The 25,133-nt window shown below is 38.9% G+C and overlaps 1 protein-coding gene across 1 annotated transcript; it reads right to left on the bottom strand.

Annotated features, from left to right (window-relative positions):
* Positions 1 to 4,396: 4,396 nt before the first annotated feature.
* Positions 4,397 to 14,738, bottom strand: LOC135473232 (retinal homeobox protein Rx1-like). The gene is made up of 3 exons (XM_064753077.1): positions 14,498 to 14,738; positions 9,927 to 10,171; positions 4,397 to 4,834 (listed from the first exon to the last, which is right to left on the bottom strand). The coding sequence occupies exons 1-3, from the start codon at positions 14,736 to 14,738 to the stop codon at positions 4,397 to 4,399; spliced, it is 924 nt and encodes a 307-aa protein (XP_064609147.1).
* Between the last annotated feature and the right edge of the window lie 10,395 nt (positions 14,739 to 25,133).

The raw sequence follows: 25,133 nt of genomic DNA, 5'->3' as shown, positions 1-25,133 counted from the left end.
CTAATATAACCACAAGCCTTTTGATGGATATTAATCCAAGTTTCCTATCAATACATATTTATTAGAAGTGATAGCTAGTATTATTTCCCAAGACATTCTATATGCCACTTTGTTCCCTTTCTTGTAGGTTTCTCTCAGGACAACGATGTGTAATGGACTGTATTATTACTGGCACAATTGGAATAAACGAAACATTAGGAACACTGAAGCGAATAAATTTAAGGGCAAGAAGGCGAAAGGAAAATATAATATTTAATAGATGGTTTTGGCGCCAGCCGGTCTATGCGTGTATTAAAGAAATACGTTAGTATCGCCCGCCTTCTCAATTAACGCACAAAGCGGTTTACCGAATAACAACATATTCCTCAGGTGGTTTGAGGTCAAAACACTTGAGGACCGTCAAAACAGACCCCGCTACAAACATGGCTACTTTCAGCTAACACTTCTATGAGGGTGCTTGACGATCCCGATTTTGACGGCCAGAAAAGCCACTTTTGTTCAGGGCGCCTTGTTGGTTTTGTATGGAATCCCGACAGCCTTGCTCTCTTCACGGCTCAGCTGTTTCCAAGCTGTGTCACAGGGTTTAATTTTCCTTTCAATCTACGCGGTAAGTTTATACAGTCCCACTTCTTTCATCGTCGTTTATTTCGCCCTGGGTAAGATTTGAACGCGATTGCCCCAAAGAATAAGTTCTCAGCGGGAATTCAACGACAGTGTGTTGGCCTCGGCTGCTGATATTTCCCAGATCCTCTATTTCATGCATCCAGGTGCTGCGTGGTCCTCACTCAACCATAATAATCTAGTGTCATATTTCCCCTGTAATTTTTAATCCCAGCCGAAAAAGAAACATTATGGCCTGAATATAACTTATTAGCTAATTTTCCGAACGAACTGCTTCTATATACCGAAACACGACCGCACTCGAGTCACCCAGTACGGATGAGATTTCGCTTAAATAGAAGGGGGCAAAGGTTAACCGTCCGGTTGTGAAATGGAATAATGTCTGTTCGCAGATGATATGGAGCCCATTCAGTTTGACAGGCCATCTAGTGCGTTTATCCCTGAAAATCTGACAGGTTTAATAACACTTTTGCCAGCTGAATATATAATCTTTAAAACAGATTTACTCTTCATATTATCACCAGAGGAATATGACTGTTCCATCAAACTGCGGCTGTATAGAAAATGATGAACAGAAACTTGGTGAATAAAGTAATGTAATGTACTAACGATTCACATTAAAGATTGATTTTGATTCCCTTACAAAGTTTTAACATTGAACATTTTAACGCCACATGCCCCGAAGCCTCCAATCAATGCTGTTGCTCTGAGTTCAAGCCAATCCTATACAGTACGTGGGAAGGTCTTTCATCAACCTGCTGATGGTCGTGGGTTTCCCCCGGGCTTTGCCTGGTTTCCCTCAACCATATTGCTGGCCGCCGTCGTATAAATGAAATATTCTTGAGTATGTCGTATAAATAAATAAATAAATAAATAATCTCCAGTATCTTCACTATGCATTCGTATTAGTGGATTGTCATTAAATCACGGAATCTAATGTGACTTACCATAAACGATACAAGAAAAAAAATTTTGTAGTAATTTCACTAAAATGAATTCTAGTAGCATATCTCACTTGCAAGTGAGATTTGACTCTATATTAGTCAGTGATTCGGTTGTGTGTTTTCCGTTGAATACACCACAGTCAATGCGCATGTATCCCACACGTGTCAGATTCACGTAAGTAAAATAATCCTGATGCACAGCGCTAAGGTCTAGCCATATTAAAAAATATACACCCACAACAGCTTAACATCGATGAAAGAGATTTTAAGTCATTGCTCACAACTGTATTCTTCATACTTTTATGTGTTCGCGATGCAGCTTTACTGGCTTGTGGCATGCAGTTTTGATTAAGCCTTCGCCGCGTCCGCAGGGGGTGGGGCGGAAATCTGGGCCTATAGCGCCAGCTAGTAGGTGTGAGGCGTTGATTCCTCCACCACTGGGATTAGGTTTGTGTGTAGAAACCTATGATTAGCTCACACCCCACGTTCTCGCTCGTTGCCCGTCCGTCTTTTGTGCCTCTCAGATTGTTGAGTAAATACGTTCAATCTAACTGGGTAATTGTGGTGATTACGGTACCAGAACGGCAGCACAAAGTAATTGTTCGCTGTAATAATATATCTAGCGATCAATCTGTGCTAACTGAAATATAGAGCTCCTAATTTGCTTCATTCACGCGGACTGCCCATTAGTTCTGTCACAGTGGGCATGCATCCCTCCAATAATAGATGACCCAACGTCTTCTGGCCCCTTATATTTAGCTTGACGGAAAACTCCTCTTTAGCAAACGTCCCTTGTCCTTGTCAGTATACATTGCTGGGAGATCTGTTCTGCACAAAAGATATCTCGTCACAAGGCTACCAGGGAACTGGAAAGTTGGTAGTCGTTTGCCCATTTAGATGGTCACTTAGGGCTCTGTATGCTGTAGTGTTGCATTATACACCAGCTATAAATCAGTAAGCTACTGGTGGAGTAGACCCTTTGCATTGTTTTCATGCTATACTTTTTTCTGACAACATCGCACTTTGAGTGACATCTACTAAATTTCTGATTGTTTTTTTATTACTTAATTCTGCGAGTTGTTGTGAACGGAGCAGGCTCAGATTGGACAAAAGTGCCTTCAGGTGTACCACAGCGCTCCATTTTGGAACCTTCCCTTTTTTTACTATATTTAAACGAAGTGCCGCTGTAGCTATCTCATTCTAAACGTTATTATATACATACATATATATATATATATATATATATATATATATATATATATATATATATATATATATATATATATATATATATATATATATATATATATATGTTTAGTTCGAAGCGATTTAGAATAAGGCTGTGTGGTCTGGAATCCTTATCAAATCTGTTTCGCAGAAAGTATTGAACATGTACAAAAGAAATTCGTTAGGTATTTGTGTTATAAGTCATCGATTGATTGTCACAGATAAGAGTGTACACAATAATGCAAACGCTTTAATCTTCCGGTACTCGACAGCAAACGCAAATATTTTGACATTGTGTTTTAACATACATGTGTAAATCGTTCTTTCAATTGTATATGTTTAACTAGTCAAATATTTCACAGAGCACCTTTCCGGACATCCCGCTCAAAGTCTCTGTTTTGCTCATTATCTATTCGTTTATTGTTGCGGAAGAAACAAGTTTTAATAAGATCCCAGGATCTTTTTGACAGACTATCATCCAGGTCGATATTTTTTACCGATTTGCAACATTTTAAAACTAAATGAAGAGACTTGCTCTATTAACATGTCTTTATTCAGCTTTTTCGCGTCTTTTGGCGCTCAAACATTTGGTTATTAACTTATGTACTACCGTTTGCCGTTTTACCATCTGTCGTTTGCCTCCTATCGCACAATTGTCGCTGCTAGCGTGATACTCGTTATGCTCTTTTATATTTTGAACAAGTTGATAGTACATGATGGTCTCGCACGTGTGGAAAAACAGGGGCATAAAAATAAAACGTTTAGTTTATGTTCGGTTGTAGGACGGACAAAAGCTGACAGTATACAAATAAGGTTTTATGTAGTTTTTTCGTAAGTTTTCAATATATAAGACCGAGTGCAGTCATATGTCGAAACATTCTAATTTTGACGTTCAAAATATTTCATTATTCTTCATCCGTTGTGAAACGTGTCAAACCTGTGGGAGCTTTAGTTTCTCACTAACTTTTACAAATGGGACATTATGTCTAATATGGATTATTAGCTCGCTGTAGAGAACAAGTCAGGAAACAGTAACGGGAGAAGTGATGCTTCGCATTGTGTTGAATGAAGAATCGCAAGCTGTCATCATCGATAAGTAATCTTCTGCAATTTCACACTGAGGAAAATAAATGATGCCGAAGAAACCCAAGATGTTTAATTCCAGCAAAATTACATACCACAAAAAGTCATGTTGGCACAGCGTTACTTTGTATTTACACAACTCAAAATAATACTTATGACAATATATGGATGAACCGACATTTTTTGAAAAAATAAATAAACAAAAAACAACGAATGCGGTTGAGGATCTTGTTAGCCCGGTACAAAATGTAAGGATTGACTGGGTACGAGGGTTAACATCACAGCTTGGTATACAATGACAGGCTAAGGAGGAGAAAACTGTGCACGGTGTTAAAATGTATCGCCTTTCAGTATATACTACCGACTGATGAATTAAATCGAAAAAGCTCAGGCTTTTTGTTTACAGTTCAACTTTCTGAACACTAGACACATTTCATAAATAATGCCAGAAAGCAATGCATCTCGAATGCATGTGTCCGTATATTTTGTTTTGTATATTGTTTTTTTTCCTTGATCCCGAATCAAGGAAACTGCCGATCTATCGTTTCCATGTGTTCTCGTGCTTTCATTCTCAATGAAACAATGCTGGTACTTTTCGGATCAGAAATGTTCCTTTTCCCCGAAGACACAACTCCAAAAACACTACCAAGAGACGTCAACGCTGGGCTAAGCGGCGAAAATGGGGTTGATGAACTAGAAGTAAAGGGAAGTGACGTCAGAAGTGTTGGGAAAGGCCCAGATGACGTTTGCAGTGAGAGAACTGGAGACAGCGTTGGGATGTTATTGGTGGAGCCGATAAGGGGCGGGGACATCCACGGATCCAATGGGAGCGTGTTGCCAAGGCTGGACATCTTCCGACTAGACAGTGACGCCATTGGATACGTCTCATTCACTTTGATACTGCTGCTTTCTAACTTCTCCTGTCGACGCCATTTTGCCCGTCGGTTCTGGAACCATACCTGTTGGAAAGAACCAGAAAATTTATGGTTAGCAAAATCTGTGAAAACATTATTTAAATTTGATCGTGGGAATAAATGGCCAGTGATTCAGTAGTTCACAATTCGCTTTTTGTGCATATGTACATCTTCATATTTCCATTTGTTTAACGACACACTGCGGTTCAAGTTTCTCCAAATTTTATTTCAAAGACAGTCAGTTCTTGCAGACTTCCAAAAGGCAACGTGTCATGAAAATTCCCTATCCTAGCATGGCATTACAGCTCTCAGACTAAAAATGATAAAGCCATTTTCCGGTTTTTACCTCCTCTCATGTTCGATAAACTTCAAAGCGTTTCCCTTTTCACCTCACCGATGGCTGTTGGTAGGATCGGAGTAACGAGGGGCGATGTTGAGCCCCGTGGGGGACTCCATTACGGCAATCTCATTTGTTAGCGAGCAACGGCCGTATTAGCTACCGCTTTCATTGCTCGCCTGTGCGCTTAATGCAATAAACCGGTGGGAAAATTGTTTTATTAATTTGTTGTAATACGGATTACACGCTTTACAACATCCCTTGTTTGCCGGCCATTTGGTCGCTTTCACGAACCTTAATTCGTCGTAACTTCGTTAACTTGTGCAACTGTTCTTCGCGACAGGGAGACAGTTTTTCCGACCCGGATCTTCCGTAATGAGATTGTCCGGTGTCCGGTCGTCTTTCGTATCTCATAACGTCAACCGCATGCAGGTAAAGTAAACAGGCAGTTGGACAGAATTCAGGCATCGCCCGCAGATGTAAATTTCATCAACCATGTCCGAGCAAAGTCGAGGATCCATTAGCTTGCATGTGGCTAAATCCCCCATTTGCACTTTAGCCTTTGAGAAGATGATTAAAATCCACCCGTTAGCGAGCAACGCATTCGTCATTTTAGTATGTTGAATCATGTTTAGAAAAAAACTGGGCATTCTATAGTATAGTTTTGTTATTCAATTGCTTTTTGTTTTTTTTTTTACTTCATTTACGCTGAACTTCCCAGTCTAGACGTATGTGTTTGGAATGTATAGCATTATACGTACATCATCACCTTGAAAGGGTTTTCTTCAGGGTTTTTTTTTTATTTTGGATAGTATGAACTATGTCTAGCTGTTTAAAAACCATTATGACTTATAACTAACAATGTACAAAAGGTGTTTTTTTTCTATAGAACAGGAGAAATGAATAGTGAAAGAAGTCCTTTATTTTCTAACCTATTTGTACCGATCAAATGCGGGATCGCGCGATTCAATGGTCTAAACGATTCTTGTGCCTTTCCATCATCATCGAAAACTGTTGATTGATTCTCTTTGCAAGAATCAGTCTTCATTTCTTTTATACTTTATACACTTTTTAAATTCTTAATCATTTTTTTAAATGGCCTCGCCATTACTGACCTGGGACATCCATGCTAGTTGACGGCTGGTGTACGAATGCATGTTTCGTTGCCTAGATTTTTCACTCAGACTTGACTGGCAATAATTAATTAAGGAACAAAATGATCACTGACTTTTTAAAAGCGCCCATTCATTGCTCGTGAAAGTAACTCCTTACAGGAGATCTTTGCAGCATGGTCAATAAAACCGTTACACTGGACATATGAACTGTAATAATCAAAGCGCAGCTGCGCTGCAATTTTGATTTATGTACTTATAATCTAGCTTGAATATTTCAAGCATTATTTGAAAACTGCTGACTCTTCTATGTGTATGACTTAACCCTTATTACATTGTTTCAGAAATTGTTCTTGTTCTTGTAATTATATTTACCTGGAACGTCATTAATCGCTGACAATTGATAAATAGGACTGCCTGTTACAGCGCCCAGATATACATCGAGCATCTAAAATTATCGTAAAGTTGAAAGTGGTTATTGCATTAAAATATTTCACCGAATTTCTGGTTTTTGATTAACCAAGAAACGAACAAAATAGAGAGATAGTCAGATATGCTTTTGTCTCAATCATGATAACAGGAGAACACTTTGACTATAACCGTAAATGACAGTGCATGTAACATTTTGCTGATTTCAGCTAAAGTGTGCATTATTTTTTTGGAGCAACAAGACGTGTTTTACATTCTACAAACTGAACTGTTTATATAGTGGAAATGGATTTGTTTCTGCAAATCAGATACGATCATTGCATGGAAAAGATTATTGTACCCATACAGTATCCCCGCTCCCGAGTGCTCACGCCCTGTTCCCTGCCCCGGGGGCAGAGTGAGGTAGTTTTGACAGTGAATTAAGTCAGAGACTCATCCTATCAATTTTGTTGGTAATGAACTTGAGGCCGCGAGCTCTTTGCCCAAAGTAAACCAATTAAACAACTCACTACCCAGACCGTAATGTGTTTAAGGGGAGTGAGAACGGAGCGGCTTTCCCTGGGGTCGAATGGACAGCTGAGGGACTGTAATGGCCTTATCATTAGGTGTTAATAACCCTTCTCTGTGTCACGTGGTGGACTCCGTGGTAGAACTTTCTCATTGACACGATCATGCAAACATCAACGCCACACTGGACACAGGTAAACTGCCATTTATTCAAACTGGAGTGTCAAACAACATGACGATAACACGGTTTCTGAGAAAATTTCTTCTTAAGCATCAATAGTATCGTCCACGTACAAGATATATTTCGATAACTGCTAGACTACTGTCTTGTGCAAACTGACTCATTAGAATAAAACTCTATCTAACGTAAATAGAAAAGGGGCGGTATTTTACCGGTCATTGTCGTCGCTGTTCTGGTTTTACTCTATGCCACATACATCTTAAGCTGTATTGTGTTCCTGCATAAACCAGGATTCTTGCGGGTGGACCAAGCATCCCCGCGGCCTGGTCCTCGTGCATTATTATAATTAACATCTCTCTTAAGTTACCTAATTCAACTTAAGAATTTAGATGAACAGTTAGAATAAAAACCTAACTGAGGTAAATAGCCTGGAGGCTGTATATTTCAACGGTTACGTGCATGTAACCATTTTTCAGCTATCACACTGTCGTCGCTGCTCTTGTTTTACTCTCTATGCTGTACGTCCTTAGTTATATTTTTAAAAAGCTGAATATTACTGTGCTTAAAACATTTTCTTTATTTTTTCTTGTTAGACCAGTAACCAATTTATCGATCTCAATCATCCGCCTCACGCCAACTCCGGGGTTCGGTTCTCCGTGGAGACAAGGCCATGAGGCACACCGGCTATATGACAAGAAGCGATGAATACCGTTAAACTAACAGATGTTGCTTCTGATCCCCATTTTCTGTTCCGGGGGTCAGAGGTGATAACTGACAAGCTGGACAGGACAGACTGAGCTAATCACAGCCTCTGTCGCAGACAATGCAATATGTCCTGATGACAGCTATTGAGATATCAGCCTGATTAAAGTGTTCTTCAAAGAAAACGAGGTTAGAGACAATCCGGACTAGTGCTGTCAGAGCGCAGCAAAAACGGCTGTAGGGCTGGAACTTTCTAATGCTACTTCAAAGGAATATGGTGTTAAGGAGAATCCCGGATTTAACTCCATAGTCTACTGTTTCACGTTATAAAGAACTGCGCACAAGTTGGTTCTTTGAAGCCATAATTTTGGACACCACATTTGAATTTTTCTGTACGAAAATTTTGTACGTAAGTTCATACATTAAATTTTTTAAATATAAATTTTATGCCATAATTTTTGGATACAACATTTGAAGATCTCTGTATAAAGATTTCGTACATAAGATCACACAGTAAATTTTGCAGCGATTCTTCTTCATGTGTATATAATCACTTGAAGTAATACTTTAGGATACACCATTTCAATCTCTCGTGTACGAAGATTTCGTACATGAGTTCATACAGATCACTTTCCACAGCATATTTCATACAGTCGCTTCACTAACATGATCGCGGTCGGATATAATCTTCATACGCAATAAATTTTGTATCTAATACAAAATATACAGAGAGTGCCACAATTCTGATTCAACATGTATTTTCTTTCGATTGAAATTAGTAATAAACACTACACTTTACCTACCGGTGTATGTCTAAAATGAGTGTGCATTAACACAGTCAGCACGGAAACATCATGAAGCTATAAACATCTAGATTTGCGAGTAACACCGCATGTTGTCTAGAAGTTACCAGGTAATTTGAGAGTAATCTTTAAGTAATGTACCACATATTTTAACGCGTGCGTTTTGTGTCCTTCTGTAAAGAGTTCCATATCTGATCGTAAGCTAATTTCTGATATGGTTAAGATGAATACATTGTACTATATGGTTAATTAACTATAAAGCACAAGCAATTTACAGGGGAAACTTGTGAAAATTAGAGCGTGCCAAAATTTGCCATTATGGCAGCCGTACCACATGAGGCAGATGGAGTTGACATGGGTTGCGACATTCACGTATAAACACCATTGTACAACTGATAGACATAGTAACGGCTTCAGGTGATAATGATTGCACAGGGTCAAATTAAGATGCCAGGGCTTTTAACACTTTGTCTATTAACATTCCACACCTGATGATTGTCGATGACTTGTCAAAACCAAGTCTATAGCCGCCTGATGAATGGTGTAAAACACATATCCCAATTCTTCAACCTTTTCAACCACATATGTAACCAATATTCTGAAACATTCTGAGAGAACTATGGGTTGTAGACAAATAATTTGCACTGTTTTATGAAGCTTGCATCTTTAATGGCACAAAATGGTCATTTTAGCGTCGTGCTCATAATAACTGTATACATAGATTCAACGAAAAAAGAGCTTTAGCGGCTGAAAAGATTTGTAGTCAAATTCCAGTATCAACTTTTAATCACTTGAAACTTATTCTTACAATAGGAAAAAATATACGTTTAGAATAATAAATTGGGATGACATAAAGATTTTTTGCTCATCGTCCTTCTATCCCCATATTAGAGCGGGAAGTGGCTCAGAAATTTTCTAGGTACATTATATTTACGTTGAAATTACCAAATTGTCTGAAGCTGGGTTCGATCTCGGAATCTATATATAACACAAGGACACAGTGGAAGTCAGCCGTGGTGCTTTTAGTCTGACTGCGAAATCACTTAAAAGATAGATCTTGACTGACCTGTACTCGGACTTCGGGGAGATTGACCTTCATAGCTAGTTCCTCGCGGCTGTACACATCGGGGTAGTGAGATTTCTCAAAGGCGCGCTCCAGCTCGTGCAATTGGAAGGTGGTGAAAGTAGTCCTGTTCCGCCGATGCTTCTTCTTGGCAGAGTTTGATTCATCCTCCAAAGGCTCGTCCTCGTATGTAGCGTGCATAGAATCGCCTTTCATATCTTTCTCTGGGGACTGGTGTCTCATGCTGTCTGTAAATACAAAAGCATTAAGTTCTAAAATAACTGCGCGAAATTTTGTAAATAGACAGAGGCTAGTTAGTGCTAAAAATTAAAAATCTCACAACTTCTAGATAATTTCTCGTAAATAGTCAGCTTGTTTTTGGTAAATATTTTTTATGTCTGTCGCTGTTTCCCATATATACCTTAAAATGCTTTGCCTTTGCAGCTTAATTCCGTGGTCTGAGTGTCGGCTGTAGGTATACACTAGTTTACCCACATATTATACCTTGTATATATGACAGAGTTATGAAACGTCCTTTTTTTACATGAAATATGCGCCCTCCTATTTCTTTTATGTATGTTTACAACGACAAATTCAAAACACCACAGTGTTAAAAGGCATTCAAATCCATGTACTCATATTCTCTAGGACGACATATCCAAACAGTTCATAATTATAGACAAAGCATTATTACTTCTTTACCAAAGTTCTTTCTTCAGAAATAATATACGTCTTTTATATTGTTAGATAAAACGAATTCAATTAAGTTATAGAACGCTATTTTCATAGCAATATATAAATGAATATCTTTGGTTTCTTATAAGCATTTCTCATACCAAACAACAACGGATCTTTTCTCTGTTTTTAAATAAGCATATATAATAAAAGATGACATGAAAAACGAAGCTTGCAATCTTTTTGATGTGTAGCTTTATAAATGGTTTGTTTTTCAGACATCGTGTTTTTATATACGCAAACAAAATCTTTGATGTGAATATTTTGTTATTAATTCATGTTATTTGTTATACATTCCAATGTATGCGACTGTCCGATCAAAACTTATATACCTTTTAATATTTACCATTCAGGCTGTATGCATTTCACCACAAGCAGAAGCTACCTAAACACCTCAATAGCGAAATCACAGATTTTTAGTTTTTTTTTAATTTGATTTTAAATTTAGCTGTGAAGAATATACATTAGACTTTTGTTAAAAGATATGCGCATAGTGAGTTAATTTAGTTCAGAAATGCATTATTTTATAATCGGATATAGGGCCGGTACGACATCGCGAACAGCACGCACGTGCTTGTATATACTTGTCAATTATAGCAGTGTATAGACAAAGCCACTGCTGAACATAGTAGCACGCTGTCGTTGCTGCTCTTGATTTGTTCCAATTATGCAGTATAGTCTTCACGGCAAGCATCAATCACTGGGATTTGAACCCCTGTATTATTTCACATTATAGCGTTTGTTAAAAAAAAAACATCAATGAATTATTTTCCTCATATATTTCTTTCATATACACATAGTGTTATACCGTAGAGGGCAAGAAATCTTTCGGCAAACCTATTAAATATTTACGCCATACTTAAATTACAAATATAGATGATAGTCAGATTTATAGAGAAACGTTTAGCTCATGATTATAGCTAATAACCACAGCATATGTAATAATCATTACTTATATACCTAAGAAAAGTTTGAGTTTCCATGTATGTAAAAGCAAATTTAGGGCAGGGGGTGCTCTAATTCAGATATTATTTAGAAAAGCAACCACTTTTAAAGAATGACATGCACACAGGAAGTACCGGGTTCAATTCTTGTAACAATCGATTACTCCGTGCATGTGCATATAGTGGAATACCTGCTTTGAGGACACAGTAAACAGTACTGTAGACGAAAATTGAGATACCTTTGTGGAACGCTCTGTTAAGTTTTGCAAATACTCTATAGGTGAACAGAGATCATTTTAACTCTCTTTTCCAAAACAGTCAAGTGCATACATACAAAGGCTTGTCTTGCAGCGGGTATGGAGTATATCTCAACATATGTGGCATATAACTGAGGATATATACAGAGGTCATGCAGATATATAGTTGTCTGACACGCATAGACGTCCAAGGTGCACCAAATGATGTACATGTATATATAACACAGAAATGCCATACTAGAGTAGCATGTATATACAAGTGCATGTACACGTACTTCCTGTAGACAAGAAGTTCGTTAGTTCGTTTCATGGTGCAAAACTGTCCAGAACAAATGTAACCTATATACTGACAGGGGAAAGCCTAGATCCAAGAACCGTAATTAAAAAAACTGTTATAATACGGTATTTTTACTGAGGTAAGTATGTAGAATGACATCACACGTAGCTTTACCATTTACGTCTGACAAAACTTTATGTACTGTGCGAAAGTGACCGTATTACGCCAGTTTAAGTGTGACGAAATATCATCTCAGACTATATTTACACTGTTTTCATTTAACTTCATGATATATGCTGTGATATATTTTTATCATTTCAGAGCTACTGAACTGTCCATTATGCTAAACTCAAAAAAGATAAAAAGTTAAAAAACATAAATGTACAAAGTTCTGAAATAATTTTACATATATAATAGTTATAGGGTTATGCCTGAGTCAAATTCCAGGCTTAAGTTCCTTATCAATAACACATTTCATGAACACACACATTACAAAAAAAACACAAGTTTACATTGAAACTTTACACTTATCTATAAATTGCCTAAGGCCATTCGAAGTTTATTGTGGAAATTTTATACACAAACCTGTCTACAAACCCATCTTGGTCATCATTCAAAGTATATTTTGTAAACCTTACACATGTTCCATATATTATATAAACCTGCATTTAATCATTGCTTTCCATGAATTAGTTTTTGAAAATATTCATTTCCATATGTTTTTTCCTCCTCTTTCCTTGCTCAGAACCTTAACTACTGCTTCGGGCAAAAGCAGGTCTTTAGCATATAACACTGATTCCTTACCTTGCACACGATGCACATGAGATGAAGTATGAAATCGCGGAGTCAGTCGACTCACGTGTCTATTCGATGGCGAAATTAAAAGCGTCTAATGTGCTATTTATCTTTCAGGCGAAACAAGTGGTTTGACAAAATCCGATAAACGAAAAATTAATTTAGTAAAACGTTGTATTTCAGTTTTTTTGTCTGTCTATGCGATTCGAATCCTTCCAGAGATTTGCCAGACAACAAAATGGGACTTGGAATGTATTATCAAGGCATACGCAGCATTACTTGATCTTTACCAATCGCGTGTCTTGACGACGTGTTAAAACCCCGGGCAAAATCTGATTGCTTGCCTGCGTGCAAAGATCAACTCTCGATTCGAACCAATCTTTTAATTTCCGGGCCAGGTCTCGGGGGTTGTCTACGAAGGTAGAGTTAACCCGTGGCCCGGAACACGAGCACAGGGTGAGGTGGGAAACTTGACACAAAGCTTCTAAATGGTGGAAGCTACGGCGACCAGTTTCCTCTATTCTCTGTCAGGTCGACAGCCCTTTTCTCTAATCGAATTACCACTGTTATTCATTTGGAGACTTTTTTATGGAGGGTTTTTGACGCACTTTGTCCTAATCTGTCACAGACGATTAACCCCTATAGGTTTTCATCAATTGCGGCTCGCTGGCAATTATACGGAAGGCCTTTTCCACCAGATTTCTGCGATAACAGATTGCCATACGAGTGTCAGCAGCACGGATTATGCGATAACAAGGTAATAATATCGCATCCTGAGTATATCACCACACTAGAACAGATTGCCTACAGATGTTAGTTTTTAATCGCACCTTCATGGTTCCTACAGGAAAGATAACACCCCCACGTTTAAACAAGTACTACTACATCCAACTTCTCCAAATACATGGCGTTGTCTTAAAAAGCACTGTCGGTCAATAAACCTTCATCATCAATGATCAGTTTTCTGCACCGTTTTATTCTTTCTTTCTCTTTAAAGTAGACCGCAGTATTATTCAGGTCTTTTGTTTTGATACTGAAGAAGTTTAACGATTTCTTGCTATTTATGAACAGTGTGATTATAAATTAAACTTATGAAGACAAGCCGGGCCAATATCGGCCTTTAGGTACTGTGTATGTTTTACGCGGCATACGTATCAATAAGTAACATAAACACACAGGCTAAACGGAAGCGCTGAATGCCAGTATGTTTTCTTTATGAAGCGTGACATGATCAAAGGAGTGACGGGGATGATTTTTAGCCATATCTCGAATAATATTAAACAGAATGTTAACGGATTTACTAAATACAGTTTTTGTTCTTCTATTTCTTTCTCCACAAGACTGGAATTTGTTATCACGTATCACAGCGGAAATTAAGACATACCCCTTTAAAGGAAAGTTAAATACCTATAATTTTGTAAATTTAAACAGCCGTTATTACAAATGATTAATAAGTTTGTAACTCGGTAAAACATGGACTACATTTATTAAAATGAAGACAAATACATAGATTTAGATAACTGAGAATACATTTATGAGAATACATTGTGTGTTTTTTAGTCTTACCTGTGAATTTATGGTTGTCTTCTTCGCTTTGCGACAAGCCTTTGATATCGATGTCGGAGTCTGAAGACATACCGTCCGGAGATGTCCCGCTGTCCGGGGAAAGCTCCGGGCTGGAAAGTTCAGAGTCCCGCCGAATCCCCAAGATAGCGTCAATGGTATGACTAAGCTGTCCTGGGGGTGAAGCCGGGCGGGTAGCGGTCGAGCTGAGACGCAGGTAGGGCAGAGCCATTGGATTGCTCATTATCAAAAGAAGAAGGTAAGCAGTGGATGCCCGGGTCACTAAGGAAAACGTTGTACCGGTGAAAAAGTGATGTCAACTCCACCGAAAAAAATGCAGGTGTTTTCTTTGAAATCATAAACTTTGTCAGTTTACAGATGACATTTAATAAAACCTGTGGCGTGCCTTTGCTAATATCCACTATATTATACTACTCCTGAACAGCACTTATCCCAAAACCGTAAACACTGGCTCATTCTTGTTCAAGAGCAACACAGAATAGCTGTGACCAGGGTATTGTGAGACCAATTTGTTTTGGCCAGATGAGCGATTATAATCTGCCTAGAAGTCCTTCCTGTTTTAGGATTTTATTCCAGTGACGTAACGAGGTGTTCAAGGGGCGAAATCCATCTTCTCAAAGACTAGAGAGAGGTTTCCCGAAAACTCGTAACGGAGTATTACAACTTTTATCCACAGCTAAATTACGTTATATCTGGGTGAGCCGCTCACTTTGGAATACATATAGAGATATATCTCCCACTCTCCTTGTATGTGACGTGATGGAGAGACAGCCCCATACACAAGGGTCAGTCAGTGGGCAATCGGGCTTTCGTGTCGCAGTACAGTGGGATGATCAAAGTGACAGGTAAACTGTGAGATTGCCCAGGTAATGGAGTATCGCAAACCCACGTTATCTCTCCCTGCTCTCTCTCTCTCTCTCTGTCCTTCGCCTAACACACACAATCGCCGAATCGTGCGCCCTGTTTCGCTCACCGAGCCGTAAACAGCTATTGAAGAAAACGGAGTAGTGTTTGAAGCCTTCGGAAATGCCGGTTGTCGAAGCGAGAACGATGATGCGGCGTCAAATGGCTGGTGTAAAGAGAGAGGCGGGCGTAAAGTAAATTAATAGCTAATAAAGTGTGCATCGCTCCAGCCAATGACGTTCTCCCTCGATCCCCGCAGTGTGACCAGCTGACCATACTCGGCATGGACTTTCCCTGAAAGCCTTACAAAAGCCTTTCCAACCGTATTAGCCTTTGGCGTGTTGATGCACTAAACAGGGGGAGATTTCCTAATTGCACAAATCAGATGAACAATCTATCATTTCGCCACGATCTTCACACACACACACACACAGAAAAAATAATAATGGCTTCCCAGGGAGATGGCCAATTATCGAGAAGTGATAATATTGGACAAATCAAAACGTTTGCTCCTTTGGTCAGTAGTATATTATGTAGGGAGTAAGTAGAAGTGCTAAGATCTCTTGCTGTGTCCGCGCAGACTAACCCGGGCGGCCTTTTTTTTCGACCTGACAGACGCTCTGACTCAAACGATTACACACCTCTCAAATGTGGTCATTAGCAAGATCTTTATCAAACCCTCAATTTGAGCCAATTTCCACCCCCAACAGCGAATGAGTTTACTCCGTAAATAGGCGTGGAGCTCGTTACGACGTCATAAAAACATCCCGGGGAAAATTATAGCTATAGATCCTTTACAAAAAAAACTTCTTATTTCCGAATTACCTTAGTACACTCTATGATTTAACTTTAATCTGACATGAAAGGGACTCATTTCTGGTGTTAATCATATATCCTATCTGATAACCAAACTGATTTTGGTCGTTTAGATAAATTTAATATACACAAGATATCACCAAGGACTATGAAGACAAACGTATGCCATTATTCTACTGCTCACTGTTGCTGAGGCTGATTTTATGGAACTCAAGGACGTATTAAACGATTATAAATTTACTGCTTTTCCTAAATGGTTAAACAAAAATGTTATATAGGCCTAGTTGACTTAATTAACATACAACCCAAAAACCTTGATGGGTTTATTTTTAAGTAATAAATTCCAAATACAAACGGAAAAGTCATATTTTGGCTTTTGCGTTTGCATTTTGAGGTTATTCCGTAATAATAGGCCCATCACATAAATATATCTGTATCATCGCAAGTGTGTAAACAATCAATGACTATACAACATTAGTGTTTAATGGACGAGATTACTCTCTTAATTCACACATTAGTGAGGGCGTGTTCACTTTAAATCTCGAAATTTCAATAGCTTGCTTGTCTTTAAAAGATATCCGATTTCTTTTAAATTTTTTTTTACTGTGTTGCAATTTCCCAGCTGGACAACGATAAACAATAAAATACAAGACCTTGCGATCCAAATGGCTAATTAAGAAGAAAACAATTCTTATTCAACCCTCCAGTGGGTATTGGGTATTTCTTTAATATATGATTTACCACAACAGCGTATTACGAATAATGTGTGCACTAATGTATGCCTAATTTTAAACGTACAGGTGCGATGTTCAATACACACATCTGACCAATGATCTAATTGCGTGAAATAATCCAAATTGGCCAATTATAAATGACCACAGGCAATGTTCACCTGTACCCTGATTACCAGGTAAGAGAATAGCCCACCTGGCTCGGATTGTTATTGGCCACTACGGCTGGCCTCAGTGAGCGGTCCTTAATACTATATTAACATGCTGGAAGTCTGATGAGAAAAGCTAATGAAATTAAAACCTCCAACCGGATGATATTATATAGGGTTTGAATCAGTGAGCGTTCAGCTCACAATTTGGTTAACAAAGACAACTCATTCTCCTGAACAGCTGTCGACGTTTAACACGCAGTCCCGAGTCTATGAGAGTGTGTGTAGCCACTTGTTCAGAGATAGCATAGCACGCACGCGATCGGAAGTCGCCTATACATTCAGACCAGTTTGACAAGCCCCCATGCACCGGATATTAACAATTCAATGTAGCGATTGATCCAATTAATAAAAACTAATTACCTTGACAAAGACGTTGTGATTGCAAAAAAGATACTTGAAATTTAACCCGTGATTTTAGAATTAGGAACGTGGATTAATCTTGTGGAAAACATGAAACAAGAACAAAACACGAACTGCTCATGTTCAACAAATTTGAGCATTATGTCAAAGGCGAAGATGACCAGAGATACAGGAGAAATACGAAGAAGTTGGATGAACGTTCGGAGAAAAAAGGCTTACTTATACCAGCTGTTGTGGCAAGTGCTGAACTGAAATATTGTTTTTCTATATAATAAGCTAATTTGAACCGACCAGTCCATTCAAGAGAAGGGAGAGTGGGCACCTCAACTTAAACAGATGAAAGACTTTGAATCTGAAGTCTGTGTAATAATAGACAAACTTGTTTGATGTTCCTATTCGTTTATCTCAATTTGCATTTTAAATGAATCTGTGTGAATCTACATATGTATACAAAGACATGGCGATATAAGTCTATGTCCCCAAACGTGATTATGCTTTTCTATTTATTTACTTATTTATTGTTTCATTTGTACGATGAACTATTTTACGGATTGGGGATAACGTGTACATGTATACAGAGGCTGCGCAAGGAAACCACTGACCTTCGTCAAGTATGAAGAACCTGACAGTTCAAACAATTCCATAATTTGTAGTAATGTTTATTTTTAAAATAACTTATTTTTATTCATTCGTTTTTTTTACATTAACGAAAATCTTGTCTATATGTGTAGAGGGCTGTGTTTCTTTATATGGATCTAGATTTCTCGCTCGATGGACTCAGACCACACACAAAGGGCAGTGCGCCAAAGTAGAGAGCGTTGCTCAGCAATGCCTTGAACTGGTCAGCATATTATATATCAGGCATTATGTAAACCAAACAGAGCAAATTCTCAACAGCTGCGACATTCCGTAAAAAGTTTATATGTCGCACGTATTGCCCTGGTTAAGTAGATAGCCAGTGTTAAATGGCAGGTTGTCAAAAATTTAAGCGACCGACCAAAAGATAAACGAACACAACGATAACAGAGCTACTAGTCGCAAAGAAAACGTGGATCCTGCACGTACATGGGGATTATGTAACACAAATACATGTTACCATATACTATATAAACCCTATATATATTCGCAACGTTAAACACCCATGGAGTGGGTATGCTATATGAGTACACATCCCTGTTAAATACCCTGGTAAATATTTAGCGACATATGTTTCGTCTCACAGCTCTGGTTTCTTTCTACATGTTATATGTTCACTTCAAACACAACACGTGACATCCTTGCATGATTGTTAAAATGCAACACGCGAAGCGCGCATTTGACTAATAAAGGCCAAAACAATAGCTGTTATGCTAACCCTATCATGCGATACATTCACTTCAACGTATAACTATAATCAACGATTGTTTTTTCAAAATCTTGTTTTTGAAATCGACCCTAAAATGTCGAAATTTTGATTTGTGTTGATTTTTATTATTAGGCGGGACGCTAGACATAAATACCGATTCAAACATCTGTTCGAAGAAAGGGTGGGTTCATTTTTTGACTGTTTTTTAGAGACGGTTGTTGCCGATTTTGATCAAAATTGCTGTCTCGCCTGATCTATAAAAAAAAAGCATATATTAACATGATGGGGCATAAAGAGAAAAAGGTTAAAATCAGGAAATGAGCGCCGTTTACAGAGTGTCTGTAATTAGCAACGTAACCTAATGTTTTTTCCGCACGAAACGTATCCATTGACCAAAACAATACCAGCATTTTATGAACGTCAGCTCTGTCATAAGTACCTACAATCGTATCTTTCTGGCCAGCTTGAACACAGTAATTTCATTAATTTCTAACTATATAACTCGAGAAGCTCTGTCGCTGATAAGTGAACTTTTATCAGGAAAATGTTGCATGTTTAAAATTTCAAAACTTTAAACGAATATATTACGTGATTTAACTTTGATTTGCTTAGATGACTTACAGCTGTATATCGGGGCACTTTAACAACGGAATTATTATATTTAAAGCGAGAATGTATGAAACGATATTATAGGGCGTAGTTCCGGCGAGTGGGAGAAGGGGGAAGAGAGAGATATAATGGATTAAGTCGAGTTTACGATTTATATTCAAAACTGAGGCATAATTTGGGAACAATTGATGAGTCATCTAAAGAGAGACATATCTTTTCATATTTTCTGGTTCTGGTTATACCCCTATATCAAGGGCTCTAACATAGGCCCTACTCTTTTTGTTTCTGATCTGAGTTCTCAAAGTATACAGATGTGAATGTATTTTCGAGAAAAAATGTGGCACACATATACTGTACGCCATGTCATGTCCATGTATAGCAGGCGTTCAAGCGCGAATTGTCGTGTAAGGTTATAAGCCTACCGTGGAACTGCTAGGTGCAATTTCTCTTTCCGTTTTGGTATATATGATTTGAAGCATATGCCATGTGCAGATATTGTCTACCGAAATATTTAAATTATATACTGCACGCTTACACGGTGCGACCTGTTCAATCGAATTTACCATGCAATAGAAAGAGAAACAAATTTGTTTTTTTTTTTCAGGAAAGACGTTTCAATTTTATTGAATTCCGCCAGTCAGCATACGACAAATACCTAGGCGTGAAAGCCGTTTAAAAGGTACATTTACTTCGCCCGAATGTTAGTATCAGCTCAAGGAATATCAACCAGTCGTAGAATGAGGATCGGGAAAATACAATTCTGTAGCTTTAGAACAAAATTTCCCCATGTCGATACAGAAAAGCGGGCATTAACGTCATGATGTGCGTATTAAGGCGAAGACGTAAATACAAACGTGGCAGCATGCTTATTATGGGTACGTGAGAATCACCTTTAGAGTAATTTATGGCTAATTTGTGATTTTTTTCGGACCTAATTATTCAGTTAACGACCACAAAACCTCTTGGACACTTTATCGAGCGTGTGATTGAGGAAATCAGAAAAAGATTGTTACGCATAGTCCGTTCCGTTTTTCCTCAGCCGCGGAGGGCCGGTTCTCGCTGATGGTTTCTGACGTACCACTCACTTAGACGAGGCGATCTCATTATCTCGTGTCAAATTGCGTTAAAGCGTGGCTGCTTCAGAGTTCGCCCCTGGCTTGCCAGCAAATTTCAAACCGTTTATCTTGTTAAAGGCCGGAATTTTTGCGTCCGTCTTAGCGGCCAGCACGCTTACCCCTTAAGGTGTGGCTAAAACTAGGTTTAGTTTGGAGAGATAGACAGCCAATTAGATGAAAGAAAATTCTGATTCAATTTTATAAAGATAACTCAAGGGTAATCTCGACCATAATTATTCCCCCGGGCTATAAGATAGCATAAGCAATAATAACTCGTATAAAATCTCGACTCTTGAAGTGTAAAGTAGAGCCCCTGATACTGACGTTATGAATTTGATTCCAGCTAATGTTAAAATTCTTTTGAATTTACAAAGGTATGGAAGTCTGAATGAAGAACAAATAGTCAGTTATTATTAAATCAAAACTTTATACAGCTTCGAATTGCATTGTAATGATTTAATGTCATTTCAAAATGGATAGCACGCACAAAAACTGAAATAAAAGCACTGACAGCTCGGGTTTGAACCAGCACATCGTGTGCCCTAGCGATTGAAAGGCAGACGTCTTTAACAACTCGGCCAATGCCCTCTCCCAGTAGCTGCTTTAGGATCAAAGTAGTGGGGGGAAATTACGGCGACGCATCATGGTGTATAATTAGTAGCCTAAAGAATGAAATTGTGAAAATACAGTAATTATACAGAGGTCTATATACAGGAATAACAGACATTGGAATTATGGATCCATTGCGGCTGAGGAAAATGGATTATTGTTTAAGGGGAATATGACATAATTCATAGTCACATCCATTGACCAATTAGTGAATTGTGTTCAGAGTGGTGTAAAGGTCACTGGACATATGTTCATTATACAATCAATGGTCACAACCCACGGGACAGCCACGTCATCGTCACAATAATATCAATAGTCTTTCATGTTAAGTTCAGGAGAATTAAACAATTAGCTCTAATTCGGTATTAATAAAACGGTGTCATAAATGCAGTAATTAGTTAAGCAATTGAAAGGCGAGATTCGCGCAGCATAGTTCGGGCTCATATCGTGAACACGTGGTCGCTGTATTCAAAGCAATGTGACATTAAGCCATAACCATTGATTCATTCAGTATTCAGGTCTTGGAAAAGCGGAAAATGAATAAGGTGCTATACAACAAATCTTGTGCAGCCCGAATGACATGCTTTATACTAATATACACAGTAAACCTTTCATCGTAAGGTACGATTACGGTATGGCATACTGAGCAGATACGGTTTCCCGCACAGTACCACACAACTTTAAACCTTTAGGCACATACAGCACTGTACATGACAACTGCGCCACGGTATACGTACACTGTGCAGGTGTTGCACGATACCGTTAGGCTATCGCATACTACCGCCATTTCACGTCTCTGTAGTGTGCCGTTCGGTCATTGACTGTTTGCGTGGCACCAACGTGGAACTGTCACATATCACTGAGCAGCAGTTGCGCATAATTATCCGGTTATTGGACCTTTAGGAACAAAACCGCACGATAAAGAATGTCCAAGTTCCATGCTTTGTAGTGTTCCTCATATGCCAAGTCAGACACATATACGCGGCGTCTAGATGTCAGATTTGTGGGAAGAGGGAACCGTGGCCGTCTCTGAACGAAACCACCGCGCAGCGCCAGGTACTTGACAAACGTCCTGACATAAAATTACACCATCGGGTACTGTCTTAGAATTCATGTCATGCAGCATGGGTCATCTCCAAAGGAGATTTCTTTTATATGGTTTGTCCTGCGAGGATTACGGACGAGTTAAAGAAACGTTTTGACATTTAGGCATGCACCTGCATGCATACTGAAATTTCCCCATTTTAAATGGAACGTTATTGGCCAAACTAAATAGAATCCATTTCTCCAGAAAAAAGTCTATGTGTTAAGATAAACATTATCGTGTCACTCAGCACGAAGTACTGTATATATATGCCCACAGGTCGAAAATAAAGGTATCGTAATTTAACAAGTATAGTTTACAATTGTTTTCGTCAGTATGCTCCTGTACCACAGATATAGGCTACATGCTTGCACAAGATGCATACAGGCGTATGTATGTATCCTTCATGTACAGCCCATATTGCCATCCAAGCATGGTTGATTTTTTGCCATTATGCCTGCATGAAATGAAACGTCAACAGGAATGCCACAGAAAGATGCAATATTGATTTATTTGATTTGTGCTTATTGCAATGGTAGTGAAGTTTTCACTGGTATGACGGCTGTAAGGAAGCGGAGTGCCAGGAGTAAACCACGGGTCATTGGTTTGTGACTGACAAACTTTGTCACGTGTGGCGCACGAATTTTTAATCCGAGTGAAAAACTCTCGTGACATTGTTGACAAATTGTGTTGTTAAAAAAAATTGGGGATAAAAGCGTTTATCACCATAAACTAGATTTTTTTCCGCTGGGATTGGTTTATGATGATTACGTGATCCGAATGGCTGAGCCGTGGGCTCAGGTGCTCTGGACCTCGTCCCCACCAGGCACCACGAGGGGCAGTTTTAACCTGGCGGCCTTAGTTTAATAAGATCAGCAGTGGGAGTGTCTCAACATTTCGCCGCTGCGGGCGCCTGGGAACACGGTAGTGAACATCTGTGCATGTTATGGTGACAAATGCGACTGTTATACGGAAAACACTGCCCCAAAACGCATTCTTTGTTAAAGCTGCAAACTGTGGAAGATTTTCGTCAACAAAGGTTACATCCGGTGTGATTTTCAATAACCCCCTCCCCCCACCATTCTCACCCAAATTCTAGGCAAATCTCCGAAAAGCAATCCCTTTGTTTGTAAATCTTATTGGTTGAGTCTAGGTCATCCACACCCATGCTTACAAAGACGTCGCGTGCAGGGAGACATCAAAAACATGGTTACGTTAGCATTGGCAATAAATAGGACAATTTCTGCGTTACGTGCTTGTATTAGCATGCGCTTGTGCATCTGTGTCACAATTTTGCACCAGCACACACTCGTGCCGTTGTACCGTTGTGCATCTGTGACACCCTTTTGCTTTCCATACTTAACTCGTACACGTGTACCAAACTTTTGCACCTGTACCAAACTTTTACGCCTGTACCATTCTTGTAGGCAAGTGCCACATACGTGCGACTGCATCAAACTTGTGGAACTGTACCAAACGTGTGAGACTGTTTCAGTTGTGATCAAACGTACCAGTCTTGTGCGTCTATACCCAACTTGTTCGCTTGCACCAAACTTGTAGCCCTGTATCAAACTTATGCGCATGTACCACCCTTATACACACGTACCACATGTGTTCGCCTGAGGGGACCGCGCATGGCAAATATGTGGTACAGCCAGCCGCTGTACCATACCTTAGTACATCGCGTCTGTCGTTTTAAGACATGACTACTTCAAACTTGAATAGTGCCAGTCTAACGTTTATTGTCTATACCTTTAAAATTTTATTTTTTTACAAGGCTCTTAACTAGAATAAGTTACGTTGTGTATTCAGCCGAGGATAACAGCTAAAACTATTCAAAGTCCACGCCTACGCTTTAGACTCAACGAGGATCTAGTCACATTTATATGTTTATGACAGGAATGAATATTGAACGATATCTAGTAAACTCACGATTAAAAATTTACTAACACACGACTCTTTGCTAATGTAAGTAAATGATTAAATGCTGCAGTTTCCCGAAGCGCATGAATTAAGGCACGCGGAGTGGCGGGGGGGAGTGTACAGTTTGTGGTTGTATTTATTTATTTCATTCTTGTTTTAGGCCATACTCAAGAATATTTCACTTATACAACGGCGGCCAGCGTTGTGGTGGGAGGACAGTTTGTGGTTCTGCACGGGCGAGTATATGTTTCTTATGCCTCGTGATCACTTCGAAGTCGGGAAAATCATCGTAAAGTACCAAAAATGGCTCTTGTTGCTGCCTGGCTTGACGATAAGCACCGAGAGCATAGAGCCCGGAAACAGAACTGACTGGCCCAATGTTAGTATAATGTAACTGTAGGGTGAAAGGTCTGATGTCTTCGTCATGATACCTTCCAGAGGCGGTAAAGACTCTCCGTGTCACAAGAAGACACAGTGTATAATATATATATGTTTGCACGCTTGCCTAACAAGTCTGCTGACTCCTCGTCATTCAGTAATAGCAAAATTGCTAAGTAGGCCAACGACTTAAAACCCAAGCCTACAAAATTGTATACATCCTTATGCCTTGTATGAGTGAGTTTGTCGCTTGAAAGTATGGTTTGTACATTTTGATTGATAGTTTGTGCATGGCTCTGTGAGGATTGCTTGATGGTGTAGTTTCTTATACTTTGTGGAGGCGTATAGTTTCTGGGTTTGACGGTTCTGGTAGTGTTGGGTGTATGAAGTGTATACAGCTTCTTGGGAACTACAACAATGGAAATCTCTCTAGCTTTCTATACTATTGGGACCGCTGCCATTTTTTTCTGGTTAAACCAGTGAAAACTTCAAACTACGTGTAGTACACTCAAAAAATTAATCTGTTAATTTTA

The sequence above is a fragment of the Liolophura sinensis genome, chromosome 8 (assembly GCF_032854445.1).
Source record: "Liolophura sinensis isolate JHLJ2023 chromosome 8, CUHK_Ljap_v2, whole genome shotgun sequence".
NCBI lineage: Eukaryota > Metazoa > Mollusca > Polyplacophora > Chitonida > Chitonidae > Liolophura > Liolophura sinensis.
Note: the sequence above shows the minus strand (reverse complement) of the source record. Positions and strands in the feature narration are given on the sequence as shown.

Bases quoted from the DNA above. Each gene is read 5' to 3' on its own strand.
- LOC135473232 (XM_064753077.1), bottom strand. From the start codon at position 14,738: ATGAGCAATCCAATGGCTCTGCCCTACCTGCGTCTCAGCTCGACCGCT. The intron at 10,172-14,497 runs GTAAGACTAAAA...TTGTATTTACAG, and splicing joins AGACAACCATAAATTCACAG to ACAGCATGAGACACCAGTCC. The intron at 4,835-9,926 runs GTCAGTCAAGAT...TCTTTCCAACAG, and splicing joins TCCCCGAAGTCCGAGTACAG to GTATGGTTCCAGAACCGACG.